The sequence below is a fragment of the Muscardinus avellanarius genome, assembly GCF_963383645.1.
Source record: "Muscardinus avellanarius genome assembly, chromosome: 1".
In the NCBI taxonomy this organism is placed as follows: Eukaryota; Metazoa; Chordata; class Mammalia; order Rodentia; family Gliridae; genus Muscardinus; species Muscardinus avellanarius.
The window spans coordinates 93,370,547-93,391,077 of record NC_137786.1 but is presented as its reverse complement, the minus strand read 5'-3'; the positions used below and the strand labels follow the sequence as shown (position 1 = coordinate 93,391,077).

The window sequence follows — 20,531 nt, the reverse complement described above, 5'->3', positions numbered from 1 at the left end:
GGCTGCAGCCGCCGCCCGAGACGCAGCTGGGCACCGCTTCCCCCGCCCTCGGCGCTGCAACCACACACACACGCACGCTCCTCTCCATCTTGTGATTCCTTTTTCCTCCGAACCCTCCGGTGGGGGTGCGAGTTTGCCGTCAACACCCCCCCCCCATCCGCCATCCGCCGCCTCCTTTTCTTCTCGCTCTCCAACCCCTCCCCAGCTGGGTGTGCGCTTTCCCTACTCGCCCCCTTTCATTTTATTTATTCCTATTTATTTGGCGCCTGCTCTGTCTCTGTCCCCTTCCCTCCCTCCCTCTGGATCCCCACTCTCTCCCCGGAGCGGCGCGTCGGGGGCTCCGCCGCTGGCCAGGCGTGATGTTGCACGTGGAGATGTTGACGCTGGTGTTTCTGGTGCTCTGGATGTGTGTGCTCAGCCAGGACCCGGGCTCCAAGGCCGTCGCCGACCGCTACGCCGTCTACTGGAACAGCAGCAACCCCAGGTAAGGCGGCGGGGGGCGCGGAGCCGGGGCTGCAGGGCCTCGGAGCCCGGAGCGAGGAGCGGCGGCCGCGGGGACCAGCGCGCACCAGCTGCGGGCAGCGCGCACCCTCGGAGCCCGCGTCGCCGGACGCAGTGGGCTCGGAGGCGCCGGCGGGAAGCGCTCGCATCGCGCCCCTCTTTGTTAAGAAGCGGAGAGGCCGGGTGCTCCCGGGAGTCCCCGGGACTACGCAGACCCACTGCCTCTGCGGGGTGTGGGGGCACTCGGAAAAGGGCGGGAGCCTGGGAGTTGGGACTTCTCTGTTTCCCACCCGCACAGGCTGGCCGACATCCCCCCCGGCAGGGCTTGTGCGCGGGGAGCTCCCTGGAGCGTGGGCGCTAGGGACTGCGGAGAAAATCCGCCAAACAGCCCCAAAGTTTTTTTTTTTTTTTTTTTTTTTTTTTTTAATTTTCCTTTTCTTTTCCCGGTGCGCGCACCGAGAGCGCACAGGCTAGGGGAAGTGAGGGGGGCTGGGAAGCGGAAGCTTTAGCTTTTTATTTTCCTCTTTGCAAGAAAATCACCCGGCCCCAGAGTCAGTATGGGCCCAGCGCGCTTGGCTCAGGAGAGGATTCTCCCACCTCCAGCACCCCCCCCCCCAACACACCCTCCGTGGGTTCGAGGTGCCAGAAAGTTTGATCTAATACCGGGTTACGTCATGTGTGCGGAGCAAGCTGCTGGAGTTGGCCGAACCCGGAGGTGGGAGCCCTTCGCCCGCGGCCTTGCGGTGCTCAGCCCGAGGAACCGCGCGGCTACCTGGAACCGTTTTGCAGGCGTCCCCAAAGCCCGCCTGGTATGCGGGAAGCTAGAGGTGGGCATCCTGGGCTGCCTAGCGCACGTGTTGGACCCCAGCCAGCTGCAGATCTCTAAAATGCTCAGACCTTGGAAGATGTGTGTGTGTGTGTGTGTGTGTGTGTGTGTGTGTGTGTGTGTGTGTGTGTGTGTGACCCCTCTAGGTCCCGAGCACTTCCAAAATCTTACTTTCTCTCCGGCCTGTGCGCAGCAGTGCCCCCTCACTCCCCTGGCTCCTATAGCTCAGCTTCTCTGGTATACAGGCCATTTTCCAGCTGTGGGCTAGTCTTAGTCCCTGCTTAAGGGAGAAATAGTATCCATTGTACCTAAAATCACAGGTTTCTCCCCCACCCCCTCCCGGGCTGGACTGGAAGTTGGGAGGAAAAGAGGCTGGAGGCCAAGAGTGCGCCCAGCGCCTCCAGCCCGTTGGAGAAGGAGATTCCCCGCCTGAAGGGTGTCAGCTCAGACGCAGACGGGTGGATCTCCTCACCAGCGGTCCACTGGGGCCATCCGAGAGGGAGCTACCCCCTCCCTGCTAATCTAGAATAGACACAGCTAGGTAGCCCAAGTCCTAAATGCAACCCTAGCAGAAGAGCAGACACCCTGAAAGTTTTTTTTTTTTTTTAAGAGTCTCTTGGAGGCGGGTGGTGGAATTAGAAGCGATAAGCGATTTCTTCTTTGACATATCACCTACCACTATTAGGAAAAGAGAAAGAGAAGCCATCCTGCCAGAGGAGATGCCTTTTATTAAAGCTGACAAGACAAATAGAGCAAGCTTTCCAGTTGCGATGGTGTTAAAAGCAAGTCTTATTATGTTGGTTGGTTTTATTCCCTTTTGGATTTTATTAGACAGCCTATAGCGAAACAGGAATATATATATTTCTAAACTTTAGCGCCTGATTAAATAAAGTGAGTGGGTTAGTTGAATTCGGGACATTTTGCTCCTGCTTGAGACTCCTCCACATTTCACAGGGTGATTTTTCCCCCCTCTGGTACTTATTTATTTGGATATATGGGTGTTCTGCTTTCCCCTGGTTTGAAGCAGAACCTACTTTAACATCCCCTTTTAACTGTCAAGCTAGTCTGAGTGAGTTTGAGGACATTTCTTCTTAGGTTATCTCTGTTTTATGCTTTTGATACTGTTGTTTGGTTTGAGATTAGCACATTGATTTTTGTCACAGGTCATGTTTTTTAATAGATCTGCCCTGTCTGAAGAAAACTCTTCTGCTCAAGTTGCCATGATGGTTTCAAACCTGCCCAAAGTTAATCTCTAGAATTTTAAAATACCAAGATTATTCCTAAGTCAGGATGCTGATTCGGAGACTGTGGAAATACCTTCCTATTTGATCATTATTAGCTAGGAAATATCCAAGCAAAAGACTGATATACCCCTCTCATCCCATAGAAATTTAGCTCTAACATTTGCTATTCTTAGGCGTTTATGGAGGCATTTATTTTGGTATGCTATTACAGTAAAACTTACAAAGTATGTAGTGGTAGGCAGTTTTAAGTCAGAAATATTGAATAAGATGGTACTTTTTATATGTTAAGAAAAGCAAAGTTGGATATAATATAAAAAGGCCAAATGCAAAATGAGTAATTTAAAAATAAAAAGTTTATCACAAAAGACAGTGAGGAAATATTTCATAAAATTTGCATAGGCTTGCTACATTTTATAAATTCAGTGTTGCACATTTCCTTTTTAGATGTTTTATCATTTTGCAAAGTAATTTAGCCATGATTTTTGGCTTTATATACAAAGTATCAAGATTTGGCAAACCAGTAATATAATCAAAAGACTTCAATCTTTATTTTTTTAAAAGTAAACAATGTTAATTGCAACTTAAGTAGATTTTTTATTGTTCTTTTAAAAGTTCAGTGGATACATTAAGCTGACAAGAATGGATACTATGTCTGAATGAAGTAAATACAATTTGGCTTCTGATACATTGAACTTGAAATTATGTTTAGTTAGGTAAAATTAGAATTAAATGTGTCTTGATTATAGGGATTAAGTATCTTACTGTATAACTTGTGTTACAAGTAACTCATTTAGCCAATAGTAATTTACCTGCTATATTGAGTATCATTTCTGCCTCTCCACTGATATCATAAGCATCTATAAATCTAGGATCACGGGAAAATATAAAAATTATTTGCTTCCAGAACAGTCTTACTATTAGAATCTATGTTCCTACTAGTCACTCCTGGGAAGTAGATATTCAATTTTCAAATACTGCTAACTTTTTAGTTGCCAGTATGCATTGGATAGAGATCAAAATGATGTTATGTGTTGAGTTGGCACAGATCTATGAAATAGCAACTGAAAACTATTAGTCTAAATAGAAATTATATACATAATAATTTCTATTATATATACAAATTATATATGATATAATTTTCGACATACATATTTCACTTTTCTAAGATTTGAAAACTTGTCCGAGTTTCACCTAAAAGTGTGAATGATACAATGATCCTTTTAATGTTATGTTGCATTCTAAACTAGAATCTTATTAAATAACTTTGAGTAGTAAAAACACCAAAGAGAATATAATTATTTGTCCTTAATTTCTTTAAGAATGAAGAAAGCCTTCACGTAACGTTTAAAGACTTTCAATAATAAAGCTTTATTTACATTCTCCCTTAGTAGCTTTAAAGATAGATATGACTTCATATTAAGAATTTGCCTTTTAACCTGGAGCATGCTGTAAACAGTTTGATGCTTTCAATAAGGATATTCTTTTAAACATTGTATACTTTGAAAAGTTCTTGGATTCTTTTGATTGTTTGCCAAATAGACACTAGGATCACTAAATGTGTCTCCTGGTTGACATTATGGATGCAATCAGAAAATAATAGAGCAGCAAATACGACCAATATACATTCAGTGATACCCAATTTCCTCACTTTGTGCTTTATGTGTGTCAAGGTTTGAGTGAAAAGTTATTTTTTAATATGAAAAACATTTCTGCTAATTCATTATGCATTTACTAAACTTTAACAATCATATTTTTTTCTTTAGCCTTTTTCAATCCTTTAGGAACTTGTAAATGAAACATTACACATTACAGTAGTAGGTAATTGACACCATTTAGTTTGGTTAACATGTAATCTTGCAGTTGTGAAAGTAATGTGAATTCTAGGTCAACACTCCCGAGTCCTTCTGACAGTACAGGTCATATGTATGTGGCTAAGTAGAGAAAAGGACTCACACTACCCCCCCCCAATCATATTTCCTTGGGTATTTTTACTCTTTCAAAATTAACTTGTTTTCTTTAAAAAATCTGAGCCGTCATTATTTTGATAAGTGTATTTCAGAATATTGGCACTCTTCCTTTTTCATTGACAAATAAATGAAATCATCATGGTTAAATCTAAGAATCTGTTGAGAGGAAAAATGAAAAGTTTGGCTTAGTTTTGAATGAGTTTTATTATTAAGGCTTGCAAAAGATCTCCCTTATTTTTGGTCTTTTAAATGTTTTAGATAATATTTTAATATGCTAGAAACATAAATCTTCAAGTAAAAGATGTTATGTGGCATATTAACTTTATTAACTCTGTGCTTCAGAGTGACATATCACTTTATTAAATGTATTGGGATAATTTTATCATCTTGATATTTATATCAGAATTTCTATAAACATCAGGATTAAAACAAGGCAGTATAACTGAGATTTATAACCCATGTTTTTACGGGTATCTATTTATAAGTGACCTAAAGTGAATCCCCCAACTTTTTAGTATAGAAGTTTGTAAGAGAAGTATGTTTCTTCTGTTTTTGGTTTTTGTTTTTCATAGAATTTTGGGAAGCAAAGTTAGCTACTGAGATGTTATGTTCTAGCCATTGTATGCAATACTTTATCTATTCGTAGCAAACTATCAAAAATAGCCAGCCATCTGTCTCTGAGAGGGCTGGAACACCGGTCTTCTTTGAGGCACAACTGGCTGTATGGTCTCTGGCATTTCCAGTATGAAACTAATGTCAGTAAATTGCTTGGGCTGGAAATTATCAGAGAGAATCTTTAGTGGTCAGTGCTTCCTGTTATGTGATTTTGGTGGTGTTAATGAGACCACTGGTTCACAGAACTAATATCTCACTGTCATGCGTTCTGTGGCTGATAAACTAGAACTTCAGAGGTTCCCACCTGTGAAAACTGAGGACCAGGTTTGGAAGAGGCAGGCAGTTATTTGGGGGCAAATTAACCTTGTGAATTTGCTGCCATTTAATCTTGTGAAATGCCTTGTGAACAGGCGTTCCGTTGCATTCTGTCCCCTGCCCTGGTTTCCTGTTGGATAGGGACAGATAAAGATGGGCGCCTGCTTTTCTCCCCCCCGTTGCTATGAGCCAAGCCAGCTACCAGCTCCATGCTGGGCCAAGAAAATGAATGAATACAATTAGTCCTTCAGGAGTCCTGGCCTTGCTAGCTTGGGAGAAGAAGATGCCAAAAGAATTTACCTTTGAGAGAAAGAGAGAGAAGAGAGAAGAGAGGAGAGAGGAGAGAGAAGAGAGAGAAGAAACAAAATAACAACCACCAAATAAATTTAAATACAAAATGACCAAAATGTATGAATATGTTCGAAACACAATTTTATATGCGGTAGCATTTGCTCTATCACTTAGTGTTTTCCCCTATATAAATAATTTTATTAATAATTTTTAACAATGACACTCAACTCTTTTTTTGTGATCATTTTGAGTGATCTGCATAGCAATAAGGATTTAAAAAGCCATGTGTTTTAAGCAATAACCCATTTTGTGTTGACTGATTCCATATTGTTTTTATTTTCAGAAAAGTATACAAACTATTTAACTAGTAGGCTGAAGTCTGTATTTCCCTAAGTACAGTGAGGAAGGTGGTCTTTGCCTCTAACCCAGAACAACTTTCTTAGCATAGTCTTTTGAACTGTGAAAAAACAATCTTTCGATCATTTGTGACAGATAATACCTTCACATCAGACACAGAAGCCTCACAGAGGACTATAAGAAATGAGATATTAATATTCAGTTTTAATAATTTGTCTTATGATGGTGGTCTTAGCCAAACATCAATAAATTACTGTCTCTTTTAAGAGCCTGATTTATAATATTAGATTTATATGTTAGTCTGCTTTTCAACCTATGTCCTGAGCTGTTTTGTAGAAAAGTTTCTTGTGATTAATGTAAACTTCCAGTGTTTCTGAATAGGATATTACTCATGACTAGATCTGCTTTTTCTCTTAAGTTTCTCTGCATTTATGCTTTCAAAATTTAGTTATAAGCAAGATAGAACAACAACACAGAAACAGTCCAAAATTAGAAGTTAATAATGTAAGTTTTCTATAATTACAATTATGATGCAAACTTTTTAGTAAACCATATTCTATATATCTTAGTATTCTTGATGGTCTGTGATCCTTATTGTATTTTCTGAAAGATTTTTGTAACACTATTGAAATCTTTGCCCTGTTTTTAATAAAAAATTGAGATTTATGAATGTAGTTTTCAAACAATGAACCTTATATTTCAAAAAAGCATTTTTAAAATATTGAAAACTCCTACTGAAGTTAGCTGGTTGCTGAGAGTGTGGTACACCATGGTAATGGTTAGCTCAGCTTTCATTCAGGTAGAATTCTATCACTTTCAATAAGGAAAAATAAACCTTTGTCATCTTTAGAAACATCCTTCATAAAATTGACAGTTGACAGGTTGAAGAAAATGTTACTGTCAGGTCTTATTTTCCACTCAAGTGAGGAATAAAAATAGGTTTGAATGATTTTTTTTAAAAAACTATTTAAAAGTTATTTCAAAATGGAGAAAAATGTTTTTAATTTTCATATGTAAGCCATCGAATTAATCTGCCCATTTGCTTCTGGGAAGGTTAGCAAAGTGCAGCTCAAGGAAAAATTATCTAAGAGTTAATTTCCTATGATTTCTGATTTTAAAAAGTTAAATATAATTGAATTGATTCTAATGAGCTCTCGCTGTATGTTTTTATGATTGGATTCCCAAGAGATACAAGCTATCACTATTACTCCTGTTGTTACTTCTCAGGTGACCTGGGTTTCATGACTGATTATCATGATTTTGGTATGAAGTAACACTTTGCTCATATACTCTGGACAGTCTCTGTATCAGTTCCTGTATACGCATCGTACGGTCACATTATTTGCATGCAAAGATTAGACCCTTTTAAGAAATCGCTTTGTTATTAATGATTTTAAATAACTGCATAGTGTAACCCATAGGTTTCCATGTGGAAGTACCTGAATATATAGAGATTAGAAAAAAATATGACTACATTTGTATTTCCCAATTTAGAAAAGCTAGGATTTGGGCTTTCCATTAAATCAGCGATTTTTTTTTTCCTCCTCTAGAAGCAGCCATCTTGTTTTAAGACCGATTTTTATTTCTTTCGTGAAAATGGTTCAGAAATGAATATGGACGATAGGAAAGGACTAAACCACTTTACAATCATTTTGGCAAGACTCTACATTTAAAGCTCCCACTTATTTGCAAAGCCACCCAAATTTTATTTTGGATTTAGTTGTCAAAAAAAAAATGTTTTAACACCATGAGAATATATTTAAAGAGAAGCATAAGATATTTTAGGGTTAAATGTTGGGCTATACCATATTTCCATATGTATTTTTCTCTTGAAGCTTGAAATTCATTGTTGACTTCAAAGTAATCTATTAATAATCTTTGTTATCACTCCATTCCTGCAAATCCTAGTTTCCTCTCTTTGACTATACTAAGTAATACTTTTTATTTCTTGGTTGATGGTTTTTTTCCCCACAAATTATTCAGTAGTACCAGGAGTCTCTCTACGGTAAGAAATGTTGATAAAAATGTAGGTACCTCCCCAAATAAAGCATTGGGATGCTTTAAGAAGTATTATACAAAGTCAGAGACTTTTTGTTCCTGAAAAATACCTGCCGGCTCTTTTTGTGGGTTCTTTTAGAAAATTATTTTAAAGTAAATTCATATTTGTTGCTAAAAAATTATGAAACTGTATCAACCAAGTCTGATATATTTTTCATCATATTTTGTATTTATGGATAAATTTGGAAAAACATGTGGTCCAGTAAACTTCACCCAAAATTTATACTATATTTCTTTCTACTTTCTGGGATTCTTAATTCCCATGTACTGCAATACAAAAACAAAAACATAGCTTCCTTAAGAGTATTTCAAAAGTAACCTGACTCAGTATATTTTAAACTGGGCACAGATGAATACTACTGTGTCACAGATAAATTTAGTTTGTTAGCAGTAGGGTTTGGGGTGGTTGTAGGTGCAGTGTAAAGGTGATAAACCAAGTACACGTTCTAAGCACAGACACCTATCTTATGGTTAAAGTTCAGGTATGAGCTTTTTTTCATGGTATCCGTCATCTGGTTTTCTTTGACTGGCTGATGGAGCAGACTGAAATAACTGAGTGTTCAAAGTGGTCTTTAGTTTTAAATGAACTAACACACACACACACATGTTGCTTCCAAGCTGTCAGAGTTCCCATCTGAACTCTTATTTGTGACTTATTTGTCTATGTAAAACCTGTAGTTAACAATTAGCGCTTACCTCTTACTATGAAAATATCTATGATGAAACATTTTTGTATTAAAAATGCAGGTTCGTGGTTTGAATAAAATCAAGCTACGGCTTAGTTCAGTTGGATAATTATGGTGCAAATTGTTACCCAGATTTTAACGATGGAGAACATGATACTTTTTGCTTCATGTTTCGTAGATGCCAGTGGGATATACATTCTTTTTTTTTTTTTTTTTAACTTTTACTGAACTCAAATAATGAATAGAAGGCTTAACCTTCTGGCTCAGTGTTCTATAGTACTTAATTTAATGGAGACCGATGAGAATGGGAAGAAAAGGCAAAATAACTCTAAATATGGGGAAATTATCTTCTGTGTTTAACAATTAGGTTAAACAAAGTGGGGGCAAATGAGCCTCGTTCCCCTCCTATTGTTTCAGGGCAAGAAAATACAGACAGATGTCAGAATGTGGAAGCGGTGACCTCTGACTTGCGCAGCGTGGCCACTGCCCTGGTACACAAGTGTCCCGAGTCACCATCAGAGCAGGAGGCTTTTTTTGAAAGTGACTGACAGTTTGAGATGGAGGCCCTGAAACTGATTCTGTAGCTATTTGTTACTCTGCAAAGTATCAGTCTTTCTAGCTTCAATTTTAGCTTCTTCATCTTACCTTGTATGAAAAATGTTTCTTAGGCTCAGACAGAGCTTTACTGACTGCTAGATGGGTTATCTGTCTGTGTAGTCTCTATAAATATTTGCCTCCCGTAATTTTATTCATCAGGTTGGAATAATGGAGGAGGCTGAGGGAGGCTCAGAGGTACTGAGCTGCAGCAGCAACGTGTTTGCCTGCTTTATTTAGCTAATACTTTTTTTTTTTTAAAGATAGATGAAAACAATGGTTTTGTTAAAGGCCTTTTCTTCTACTCTCTGCTCTTCAATCTCGCCAATAACCCCTGGGTTCAGACAGACCATTAATGTTTTAGATACTGTGGCATTCAGTGTTTTCTTCATATATTTGTTTACTGTTACTGCTTCAATAAACTTTTATGCCTATTTCTGTAGTTTTTTGGCAGGGGCTTCATTTATTAAAATGTAGTGACCCAGCACTAAGAGGGGTGCAGTTCAAATAGTGGTGCTTCTCACAGGGTTTTGTGTCAAAACTAGAGAAAATAATAGGGAAATGAAAGCTGCCAAAATGTGTCTCCCAATTACTAATTAATCAGGCGAGAAAGGGCCTCGGTGACAGATCTCATGTCCGCCATGGCAGCAGCTTGGGATGCTTTATTTTAAATACTGTATAATACAAATTAAAACAAGCCTCAGGAAATGTAGCACCCAGGTATTTGATATCACAAGTGCTTTGCTTTAAGTTCATGAGAAGCAAGAAACAAAATTTAAAACTGAATATCAGTGCTCTTTACTCCATAAAGCTATTTTAAAGAGTATTTCTCTTATTAATAAGCAATGCCTTTATCCTTATTAATATTTTAGTACAGACATGATAGTATTCTTGGTTTTAGTATTGGTGTGGCATTCTGTACATATTTTATTGCTGACAGGGACTTGGGGAAATTAAAAAAAATTCCACTGTAGGTCTGTTATTAATATTTTGAGGATAACTATAATTGAGGAATAAAACTCTCCTCCCATATATATCTGTATCTATATATCCATGTATCTATGCATTTATACACACATATAAAATATATATGTATATATTTATATATTACATATATATTTAAAGAAAGAGAGTCAGAGATAGAGGCAGACGGACCAATCTTTTCTGGCACTGTTCCCTCTATGGTTGCTGGACCCATAATTAAATGCCTGTTATTAGTGTATTTTTTCCATAGCATTTACAACATAAAAAGAGAAAGGTCTTGCTTGGGACTATAGCTGTCAGGGGAACAATGAAAACTAATTACACACTCTACTATCACCATTGTCAACTATACTCTTGGGAAGACGACAACATGACGTGTGTGTGTGTGTGTGTGTGTGTGTGTGTGTGTGTGTGTGTGTTATTCCATATGACTATGTATACATAGGATCAGACATATTGGTTTAACTTTATGACCTGAGTTTTCTAAAGAAAAAAAAAATGAGGGTAAGGGCTAACTCATTAATTAAAATGAACCAACAAAAACATCAAGCAGTTATTTATTGGAAAAGGACTTTCTACTTTACTATCCCTTCTTTATAATATGAACTGAGAGAACTAGACTTATTTATAACCATGAATATAATATTGTTTTGAATATCATTTTGGGATGGTCTTGTTGCTACATCTATGCTGTTAATTATCTAATTATTTTTTAAACTTTTCTCCTTTGAAAACTGTGTACTTAGCTATAGATCTTTGTGTGGATACTATTTATTTGAGAAATAATCACTTAATTTGTTTTTTGTATAGCGCTGTTAATTATTCACTTTTTCTTTTGATGGTTTTGGCGTTTTCACTGTATCTGGCCTGTCCACTCGTAGATGGATTTAAGGAAGAAAAATAGCAGCTTTGATATAAGATTTGTTAAGAAAATATTTTGAAGCTGTTGAATAACATGAGGTTTTAGGATCAGTTTTGAATTTCAGTTACCCTTACCATCCCTGTTCTCTGGCATCACACAGAATCAGGGCATGGACCTACGTTTCACATTACTATTTTCATTCTTTGGGTAAATTCCCTTTACTAGATCCAAAACCAAAGCCATTTTGGAGTGAATTTAGAAATTATATGTTGATCTGAACTTACCCAAAGCTTTCACATTAATGAAATATTATAACTAATATCTATTAGCAATAATTTTATACTGTATACCTTAAAGTTACAATGGATAAAATATTGTTTTGTTGCAGTACTGAAGATTAAACCCAGGGGACTTCTACCTTTGTGCTACACCCCCAGACCTATTTCTTTTATTCTTTTATTTTGAAATAGGGTCTCACTAAGTTGCAAAGGGCCTCACTACGTAGCTAAGGCTGGCCACGAACCCGAATCCTTTTGTCTCCGCCGCCCAAGTACTGGGATTACAAGTGAAAGCCACCACACGCGGATAAATATCACTTATTGAGTGATATGTGCAGAGCCCTGGGAGGCATACTGAGGATTCCGAATTTATAAGATAACATCTGCACCCATAATAAGAGTTTTGTGTAGATATAAGACTTTTTATAAATGTCATTGCAGCACAAAGTAGAAGATATGATAAGAAATCTCCACATCTTAGCTTATTTAACAAATATATATCAAGTGTCCACTGTGGGCCAGGTACTTTTCTCAGTGATGTAGAAAGGACAGTAAATAGAACTCTGCCATTAAGAAGCATTTATTTAGTGATTTATTTAGGTAATTGTTTCTTGCCGCTAAAGGTGCACTCATACGTTCTGGGGATAATGTTGAAATGCAGATCTTAGTTTGGTAGATCTGGGGAATTGTTCCTATACTTTATATTTCTAATGAACCTCCCAGTGATATTGGTGCCCATAGTCCATGCACCTCAATGTGGAAAGCTCGGTTCTAGACAAAATTTAGTGGGAAGAGACAGCCCTTCTGGCTTCTCATCAGGGACTCATGGCTGTATTTGCCCTGCATTTTCTATATAGTTCTACAGTTTCTAAAATGGCTTAGTATTTATATGTGAAAGTTATTTGTCATTTTAAAAGCCTAAAAGGTCTAGTAGTCTTTATTTCTAACCACTTTCCTCCAAATCTCAGGCAAATAAAATAGATTTTTACATTGAGGTTTATGCTTCATTAAAAATACACCACCAACAAAGGTAAAGGACCTGTGTTTTTCTTGTACGCCTTGCTCTCTGTAGGCGAATTCTACCTGAGTGAAAATATCGTCCTGGTCCAAAGAATTTAAAGAGAATCCTATCATAAATGTCTAAGGATATTTATTTGCAAACCCTCGCCAGATGTATTTCATGTGGCAATGCCATAATTACACCTCAGAAACAGATTTTTAACACTTTCCAATTTAAATCCATATGGTTAAATGAACCCAAAATGTTTATTTTACATTCATCATAGAAGATGACTAACAGTTTTTCTGCTTCCTCTGGCTGGTTTCTTAAGAGGGGCTTTCAGGAGCCTGTACTTCCAGTGTAGTTATAAAGGTTTTGGGGAAAATGCGTTGCTAATCTAAAATTCTATGATTCTAGTGTCCACAGTAAGGAATCATTGTTCCTATTGAGTCTGCAAATATGCCTCTGTATTTTTCGCAGCATATATCTCATTTTGCAATGCAAAATTTGCGTGATGCTTTTATTAACAAGTATGAAATGGAACTAAATTCAGAAGATTACTCTGTCCTTACTTTTTGTTTGTTTTTGTTCTTCACTCTCTCGATGTGAATACAATATTACTAATCTAAGTGAACTTTAAAGTCTTTGAAAGCATCCGTAAGGAGGCTTAATGTTCCATTATGGGTTGATTATGAAAAGAAAGATGAAGCTGTTTCTATTGTGAATCAGTTGTATTTTTATGAAAACAAAAAGAGGAAGAGGACAGTGAGCATTCTGTGAAAGCGTTCTATTTTTATAAGTGTTCACTAATACTTTTTCTAGCTAATTATAAAATGAAGCAAATCTTTTCCTTGTTAAATTCTTGGTTAAATGAATTTAATTAAAATATTAGGTTGCATTTCCTAGGAAGAGTGAACATTATTAAGAATAGTAATTTAAGACATGACTGTTTGCTTGCAGGCTATTAGTTTATGCTTGTCATGGTACATAAAGGTTCCCAGTCATTTTGAGGAAACATCCTCTTAGGATGTCTAGTTTTTTGAGTCTCATAGATCCAGAATGTGAGAATCTTCTCTGACTACATGTAAGCTTAAGTGGCTTTTAAAAGGGACGTGTGCTGTGTACTTAGAAGACTGTTAAATTTAGGGATGGGCTGTCTTTATTGACTAAAACCCAGTCATTTACGTAGCTCGAAGGAATGGCTTTGTTCAAAAAAGAGCTGATATGCCTAAGATTTATGGGCTATTGCTATATTATAGAAGAGTATAAGATATTCAAGAGTTCTAAGTAGTGTATTGGCCCTTCATTTTTTTTTTAAAAAAGATAAACATTCTTGAATTTAGGTCAAGGTTATTAGCAGTAGTTTGTCATCTGATTAATAGGTTGTAACCAAGTTTTTAGGCACACTGATATATGTGTGTGTGTGTGTATATATATATATATATATATATATATATATATGTGTGTGTGTGTGTGTGTGTGTGTGTGTGTGTGTGTTTATGTAAAGTAAAAGCATCAAATTCATGTATTTTTTATTCTTAGTTTTTGTAATGACAACTGATTTGGACAGAATTTAAAGTGTTTTTAAGTGTTGTATAGGCAAGGGCCCAGAGAGTAAGATATTGAAAAAAACTACATTGGATTAGATTTATCAGCAGTTTTTATTAATTTTTTTGTGTTGTATTTTAGATCTAGTTAAATTCAGCTCTAGCTGTATAAATATACCATTCATAGTGGTGAACCTGAGCCTTGATATCACCCATCCTAATAAATAAATGAGCATAATAAAAATAATTTGTCCCTCTTGTGAAAATTTAAAGGATAATATATCTATGATAGGACTTTAAAAACTGCTATAAAACTGTTTTAAAAAAGTAGAATCTGGCTGGGCATGTAGCTCAGTGGTGGAGTACTTGCCCAGCAGGTAAGAAGTCCTGGGTTCAGTTCTTAGCACCACCAACAGCTGAATCTCATTTTATAATTCAATATGTTCTTGTAAGTTACATAGAAAGTATCTTCTTATAAATAAAAACTTATTTTCAAAGCATCATGGAAAAGCTGACTTTTAAAAAAATATTATTTTCTAGTATATGCTGTCCCTGAAAGATAAGATTTATGCATTTACATTGGTTTTCTTTTAAAGAAATTCACATCCCAGATCTTATCTTGTGGTTTCTTCAAGGGTAATAACATGTACAGAGTGATGCTCGAGGGGCAAGTCGGCCAGACTTTCTTCCCAGAGATGAGTTTTGGAACTCTTTTGTAAAATGGGTCAAGTTTATTTTTAACGTCTTCTCTTCCCCTCTCAGTTTGTCTCTTCTCTATAGTTTTCTCTATTTGAGCTTCTTAGGTATAATGAGATATCTCCATCTCAAAGGAGAAATTAATGAATACAGACACCCTCTTGGAGAATGCTTGTATTGCCAATGAGGAGCTTGTTGAAACAAATCAATTCCTGTCTGGGGCCCATCCTGACAGGCAGCCAGGCTGTCCCAGGGATCCTTGGATTTTTCTGAATCTTATTGCCAGAGGAACAGGGGAGCTCCTTAACACCTCTCTGCTAAAGAACTCCTGCTATTGACTGCTTTAAAACTTAGTACATATAAATTACACACACATTGATGTTAGGAGCATAAATAGATCATAACATCTAGCTGAGAAAGGAAACAGAATTTGTCAAGGAACACATAGTTTAATGCATTGAAACCTGAGTAACATGTTACTGTCAAAGGGCCACTTTCTTGCAGAACTGTCTGGTGATTATTCAAAGCAGGTTTTACTTCATATGTTTATAGTTATGTAAGGGAATAGTAAATGTGCTCATTATTTGTTTTTAAGTTGCAATCATACACTTACATAGTTATTTTATAACATCATTTTACTTCTAAAGTTATAAGTCTCCGTTAAGAAAAAAAAAAATTCCTAAGGGAATTTGTCAGTGATCCTTATGTGTTATACCTAGGCATAAAGTGAAAACCGAGGGCAGAAGTTTGCCAGTAGCAATGAAGATGTTGGGTTTAGTATAAGCAAGACCAAAAGTATTTGAAAGAGCCCTGCTAACTCTGCATAACAGATTTCCCTTAAAAGTACAATGTTTTAATACTTAGACTTTCTCATGGGAACTCTGGACTTATCTTTGTTGCTCTTGTATAATTTCAGACAAAAGCAGATTTCTTTTGTCTGCTAAATTGGAAGTAAGATTTGTCAAGGGAATGAGCTTGCTATGAGTTTATTTCATGTTTAAAACTTTGTAATTTTATGTTACTTTGCTTCTGTGTCTGATGAATGGTTAATGGCTACAATCTCTCCCCTATTCTAGGTCTCTTTTCTTGGCAAAAAGGCTAGTCAAGTTTAGATTTTGATGACTTATTTATTATACTTTGTATTGTTAAAAATTAATTGCTTATATTATTGTACATCAGTTTTAAAAATATCACCGAGAAATTTCGTCTCTGCCAGGATTACTTCAGTATTTTCTATCCATGAGAGTTTGTTGATTGATCAAATTGTGTTTATAGCAATCCAGTAATTCCTTAAGATGGTGAACTGATTGGATTGAGTTGCATTTTAATTATTTAGCTTTTATTAATATGGTAAATAATGTAATAAAGATTAGAGCCAAACAAAGCATTTGATGCATTTAGGCAAACATTATGCCAAGGCCAATCCTATTGCACTACTTTGCATTTTTTAGAGGGAGGAGAGGTTGGTCTGAGTTCTCTTTTGAAGGTTAAATTATGTCACTGGTATTTTATGTTTAGAATCTAGAAGACGTGACCCATCCTTTAATACTAAAATTGTCATAAACTAGAATTTTTAATTCTGGACAGTTACAAATTCTCATGTATTAAACTTTTTTTGATTTTTGGCTCTGTCCTTATGGAAATGTTATAAAATGTGAATGGAATGTATGGCTAGGTCTTAAAAAATAACAAAGTGCATTTATTGACTTGGATGGAGTAATGAGCATTACAGTTGGTTACAGCAGAAAGTTGTGAATTTCTTTCCTCAAATATATAACAGAAATCTTCAGAAATTTCATATGGCTTTAAGCATCTTAGTAAGAGTTCCCAACTATAACTTTGTTTTAGTTTTATAATAATTCAGTGTTTTAAAAAGAAAAAAAATAGCTTAATTCAACTGGACAAATAAATATATTTACAGTGAAGCGGTTGTCTTTTTTTGATACCGAAAATTGAACCCAGGGGATTCTACCTTTAAGCCACATCCCCTAGCCATTTTTATTTTTATTTTTGAAATAGCATCTTGCTAAATTGCTAACGGTCTTGCTAAGTTGCTGAGGCCAGCCTTAAACCTATGATCATCCTGTCTCAGCCTCCCAGGTATGAGGGTTACAGCCATACCACAGCACGGCTGATATATATATATATATATATATATATATATATATATATATATATATGTATGTATATGTATATATGTATATATATTTAAAGAACACTTTAAAATTTTTAACTTACAAGGAAAAACTATATTTGATTCAAGTTATAGATGATCTGATATATGTGTATATTGTATATACATATATAATGATATATGTATACATGTGTGTACATTGTCCTGGGTGTCATTTTATCTTTAATAAATAGTGTTGATACAAAAGGCCATGTAAACTCACAGGAATACTCCATCGATTCTAACATTATATTGGAAACAACGATCCATCCACCTCCCACCTGCTGGCCCACAAAAAGCCACTGTCCCTGGTAGGAAAAGAGTGTCTTGATTTTTTTCTAGTTATTCTCTTAAGCATCATTGATCAACCTTCCCAATCTATTGCCCAGACAGCTGGTATGCTTCCTAGCTTTTATCATGGCGCACTCTTAATTCATGGGGCGTTTCGTCTTCAGACGCTCTGTAGTTGGCAGTGTTCATGAGATCAGGTTTGAGAGTCAGTCCTGGAATTTGAGTTGACTCCTCCTCCTGCTTTGGCAGTGCCATTCTGGGCAGAGTAGGCAAACACTGGCAAGCTCCGGGCGGTTGGGAGGACCAGGGCCTGCTCGCTATATATACAGGACCCTATTAAGCAGATTTGCACTGCAGCCTGGTATGGAGTTTAAGATTGCAGTCATCAGTGTTGGGAGAGGATTGGTTTTTCGTGTTATAAATTGCTAATTAGTATTGAAAGCCTAACCTGTTTTGTTGAACAGCCTTCCTTATTTTCTCTGAGAGAGTGGTTTGGACAGTAATCTATTTACTCTATCTCTACACCTCTCTTCCCTCTTGTTAAAATAAAATCTAGAAACCTCAGGGGACTCCCCACTGTTGAGTTCTGCTTGGAAGGAGCTTTAAAACAGTGGCTTCACACTGGAGTAAATATTGACTGGGTCTGGGGCTGAGCCCTGCTCAAAGCCTCCCATTGTTCCTCCTGAGTCCGCTCTCCAGCCCAGCTCCAGTATGCATGTGTTAGAGAAGAAAGGCTGCAGAGGGAAATGAACAGGGCCCACAGCTGAACTCGTAAATGCTCCACACAGAGGAAAGGGAAGCCGACTACAAAGCCAGGGGGGAGCTTATGCCGGGTTACAGAGAGCTGAGGGGACTCAAGGGCAAAAACACTGGCCGTCTTGTCCTGTGCAGAGAAGTTGAAGGTACTTGAAGGTGCTTGTCAGGGGACCCTCTCCGTCTCTAAGGGAAACCTTCTCGCCCATGTTGCTGTCTTCTCAAGGGGTATGAAATGGAGCATTTTGGTGAACGTGCAAGAAAGAGCAGGGTTAAACCTGGATTCCAGGATGATGCTTCTCCCTCCCTGTACCTGTTCTGATGCCTCTGTCGGCCTCTCCTTTTTCGGCTGTCATGTCGGATTATACACTCTCTTGGGTCTCCTAAGTGCTTTGGCATCCCCAAGGTATCAGATGGGTGGGGGAGAATCATATGCCAGCTGAAACGAAAGTTCTGAACTTCTGAAGAGATGTTCTTATTATATGAAAAAAATTAAACTTTTGTTAAAAAAGGAAAATTAAATCACTTAAATGTGGAACAGATTTCCCTTGTTTAAAGTGGAGCACCGTGAGCTGCCTGTATTTTTGCCATTTAATTCGAGAACCCAAACAAACAGCTGGCTGACTTATGTTTTAGTGAAAACCATCGCAGAACATTTACTAACAGAAAAGTAAACATCCTTAAAAAGAAATTCTCACGCGTCTTGAATGCAATGTGATTTTCTAATAAATAACACGGTAAAAACAACCATCTCTTTGGGGGTTTCATTTGCTCTGATATTGTTAAGCATTACTTTGTATGCGTCGTCTTCCCTGTTTCTTTATGTGGACATATCAGTGCTAAGGACCACATGTAGGCAAATACCAGGACAATTAGAATATTCATTAATTGCCAGGGCAGTCACCAAACCATTCTGCTTCACTGACATATTAGAACAAATAATGTCACAAGAAAGCATGGAATGCTGTGGACAGAGTGAGAAAGCACATCTGTTGAGGGGTGTCAGGAAGTACTTCCTGGAAGAGAAATAATTTAGTCTGGGCCTTGAATAATGGATAGGATTTTAATAGAGATGGAAGTAATAGAAGAATTATCCAGGGATCCATAGCAACAAGAGCGAAGGTCTGATGGCTATAATCCCAAAGATAGATTTGGGAGGTATACAGAAAGTAGTGTATTTAGGCTGGCAGAAAAACCTAAAGCCTGGGCTCTAAAGGTGAGTTGTACAGTGTTAATGTAAGGCAGCATTTTTGCTTTTTTAAGACTTTATTTATATTTTTTTTTAGAAGAGCCATTTTAGGTACACAGCAAAATTTAAAAGGGATATAGAGATACTCTATCTCCTTCCTGCCTCCAGATGCAAGAGACGGCATTTGTAATATCAAGAGGGAAGGTTATTATGGTGCCCTATGCGTTATCGTAGATGGATTAATAGGGCTCTAAATGTTTTGTAATTGTTCTGCACTGTTGTGTATCTTAGCCTCAGTGCGATTGCTTTGTAAATATTACTGAATACTGGTAAATGTTGAGGATCTTCAAATTAGACTTGGTTTGTAAGTAGCTAGGTGGTGGGGTGATGAAACTTGGAATGCTCTGATTTGTGGGTTCAGCACTTTTATTAAATTTTTTTTTTTTTTTTTTTTTTTTTTTTTTTTTTTTTTTTTAGCCAGAAAGCAGAAACTTAATATGTAAAAGAAAAAGAAACCAAAACATCAGGTTGTATTTCACAGAGATGGGATCTGGGCTCTGCCCACCTCTGTTTTCAACTTTTGGAGAGGGCCATGAGAAACCCCTGTGGCTCTTGAGTTAGCATTCTCAGAACTGCCCAAGGCAGAGCAGGGCTTGGTGCTTCTCAGGACTGCATAGGAATGAGGCTGTGGAAAAAAATTACCTTTGCTGGTATAGGGCACAAGAGTGCTTGTGGCCCCCTTAGAATTGACTTGACTGGTTCCCGTTTATTGAGCACTTACTGTATACAACGCACAGCGCTTTGCTGACTTCACATTGTCTTTTAGTTAATCCTGACAAAAGCTCTTATGAGGGTGTTATTATAATGATTCTTGGATTACAGATGAGAAAACTGAATTTTGCATATTTTAAACTCGCAGAAGGCCACTTAGCCGGTAAGTGGTTCTTAGCCACTCAGCTGGGCTATGCAGAGTGACATACTTAGTCTAACAACACAGTGGAATGTCGGAGGGTGACCTTGGGACAGGGTTTCTGAGGAGGCACAGTGGAAAATGATAGGGATTGTATGCTAATATGAAAGGAGTGTTAAAAAAACGCACACTTCCCATTTCTCCTTGTTGAGTGTTTAATGGACTGAGGTAGCAAGCCACAACTGTTGCACCCAGAGCTAATAATTAGTACAAACAGAGGTTAAATGTTTTTGTGGGCTCGTTCTTTGGAGCTAATTGTTAGGCCATAAGGGATATTCGGTCAGATTGCAAGGGAATTCACGCGCGCTCCAGCCTTCCTCCCCTGCATTCCAGC

General features: G+C 37.5%; 1 protein-coding gene across 2 annotated transcripts in view; it reads left to right on the top strand.

Moving 5' to 3' along the window:
• Positions 1-359: 359 nt before the first annotated feature.
• EFNA5 (ephrin A5) overlaps positions 360-20,531 on the top strand; it is a gene marked incomplete at both ends in the record, with an annotated part of 293,870 nt that continues 273,698 nt past the window's right edge. For both annotated transcript variants that reach the window (XM_080705718.1, XM_080705717.1), the window contains one exon: positions 360-484. In XM_080705718.1, coding sequence (XP_080561844.1) covers positions 360-484 — 125 coding nt within the window. The remainder of the gene's footprint in view (positions 485-20,531) is intronic.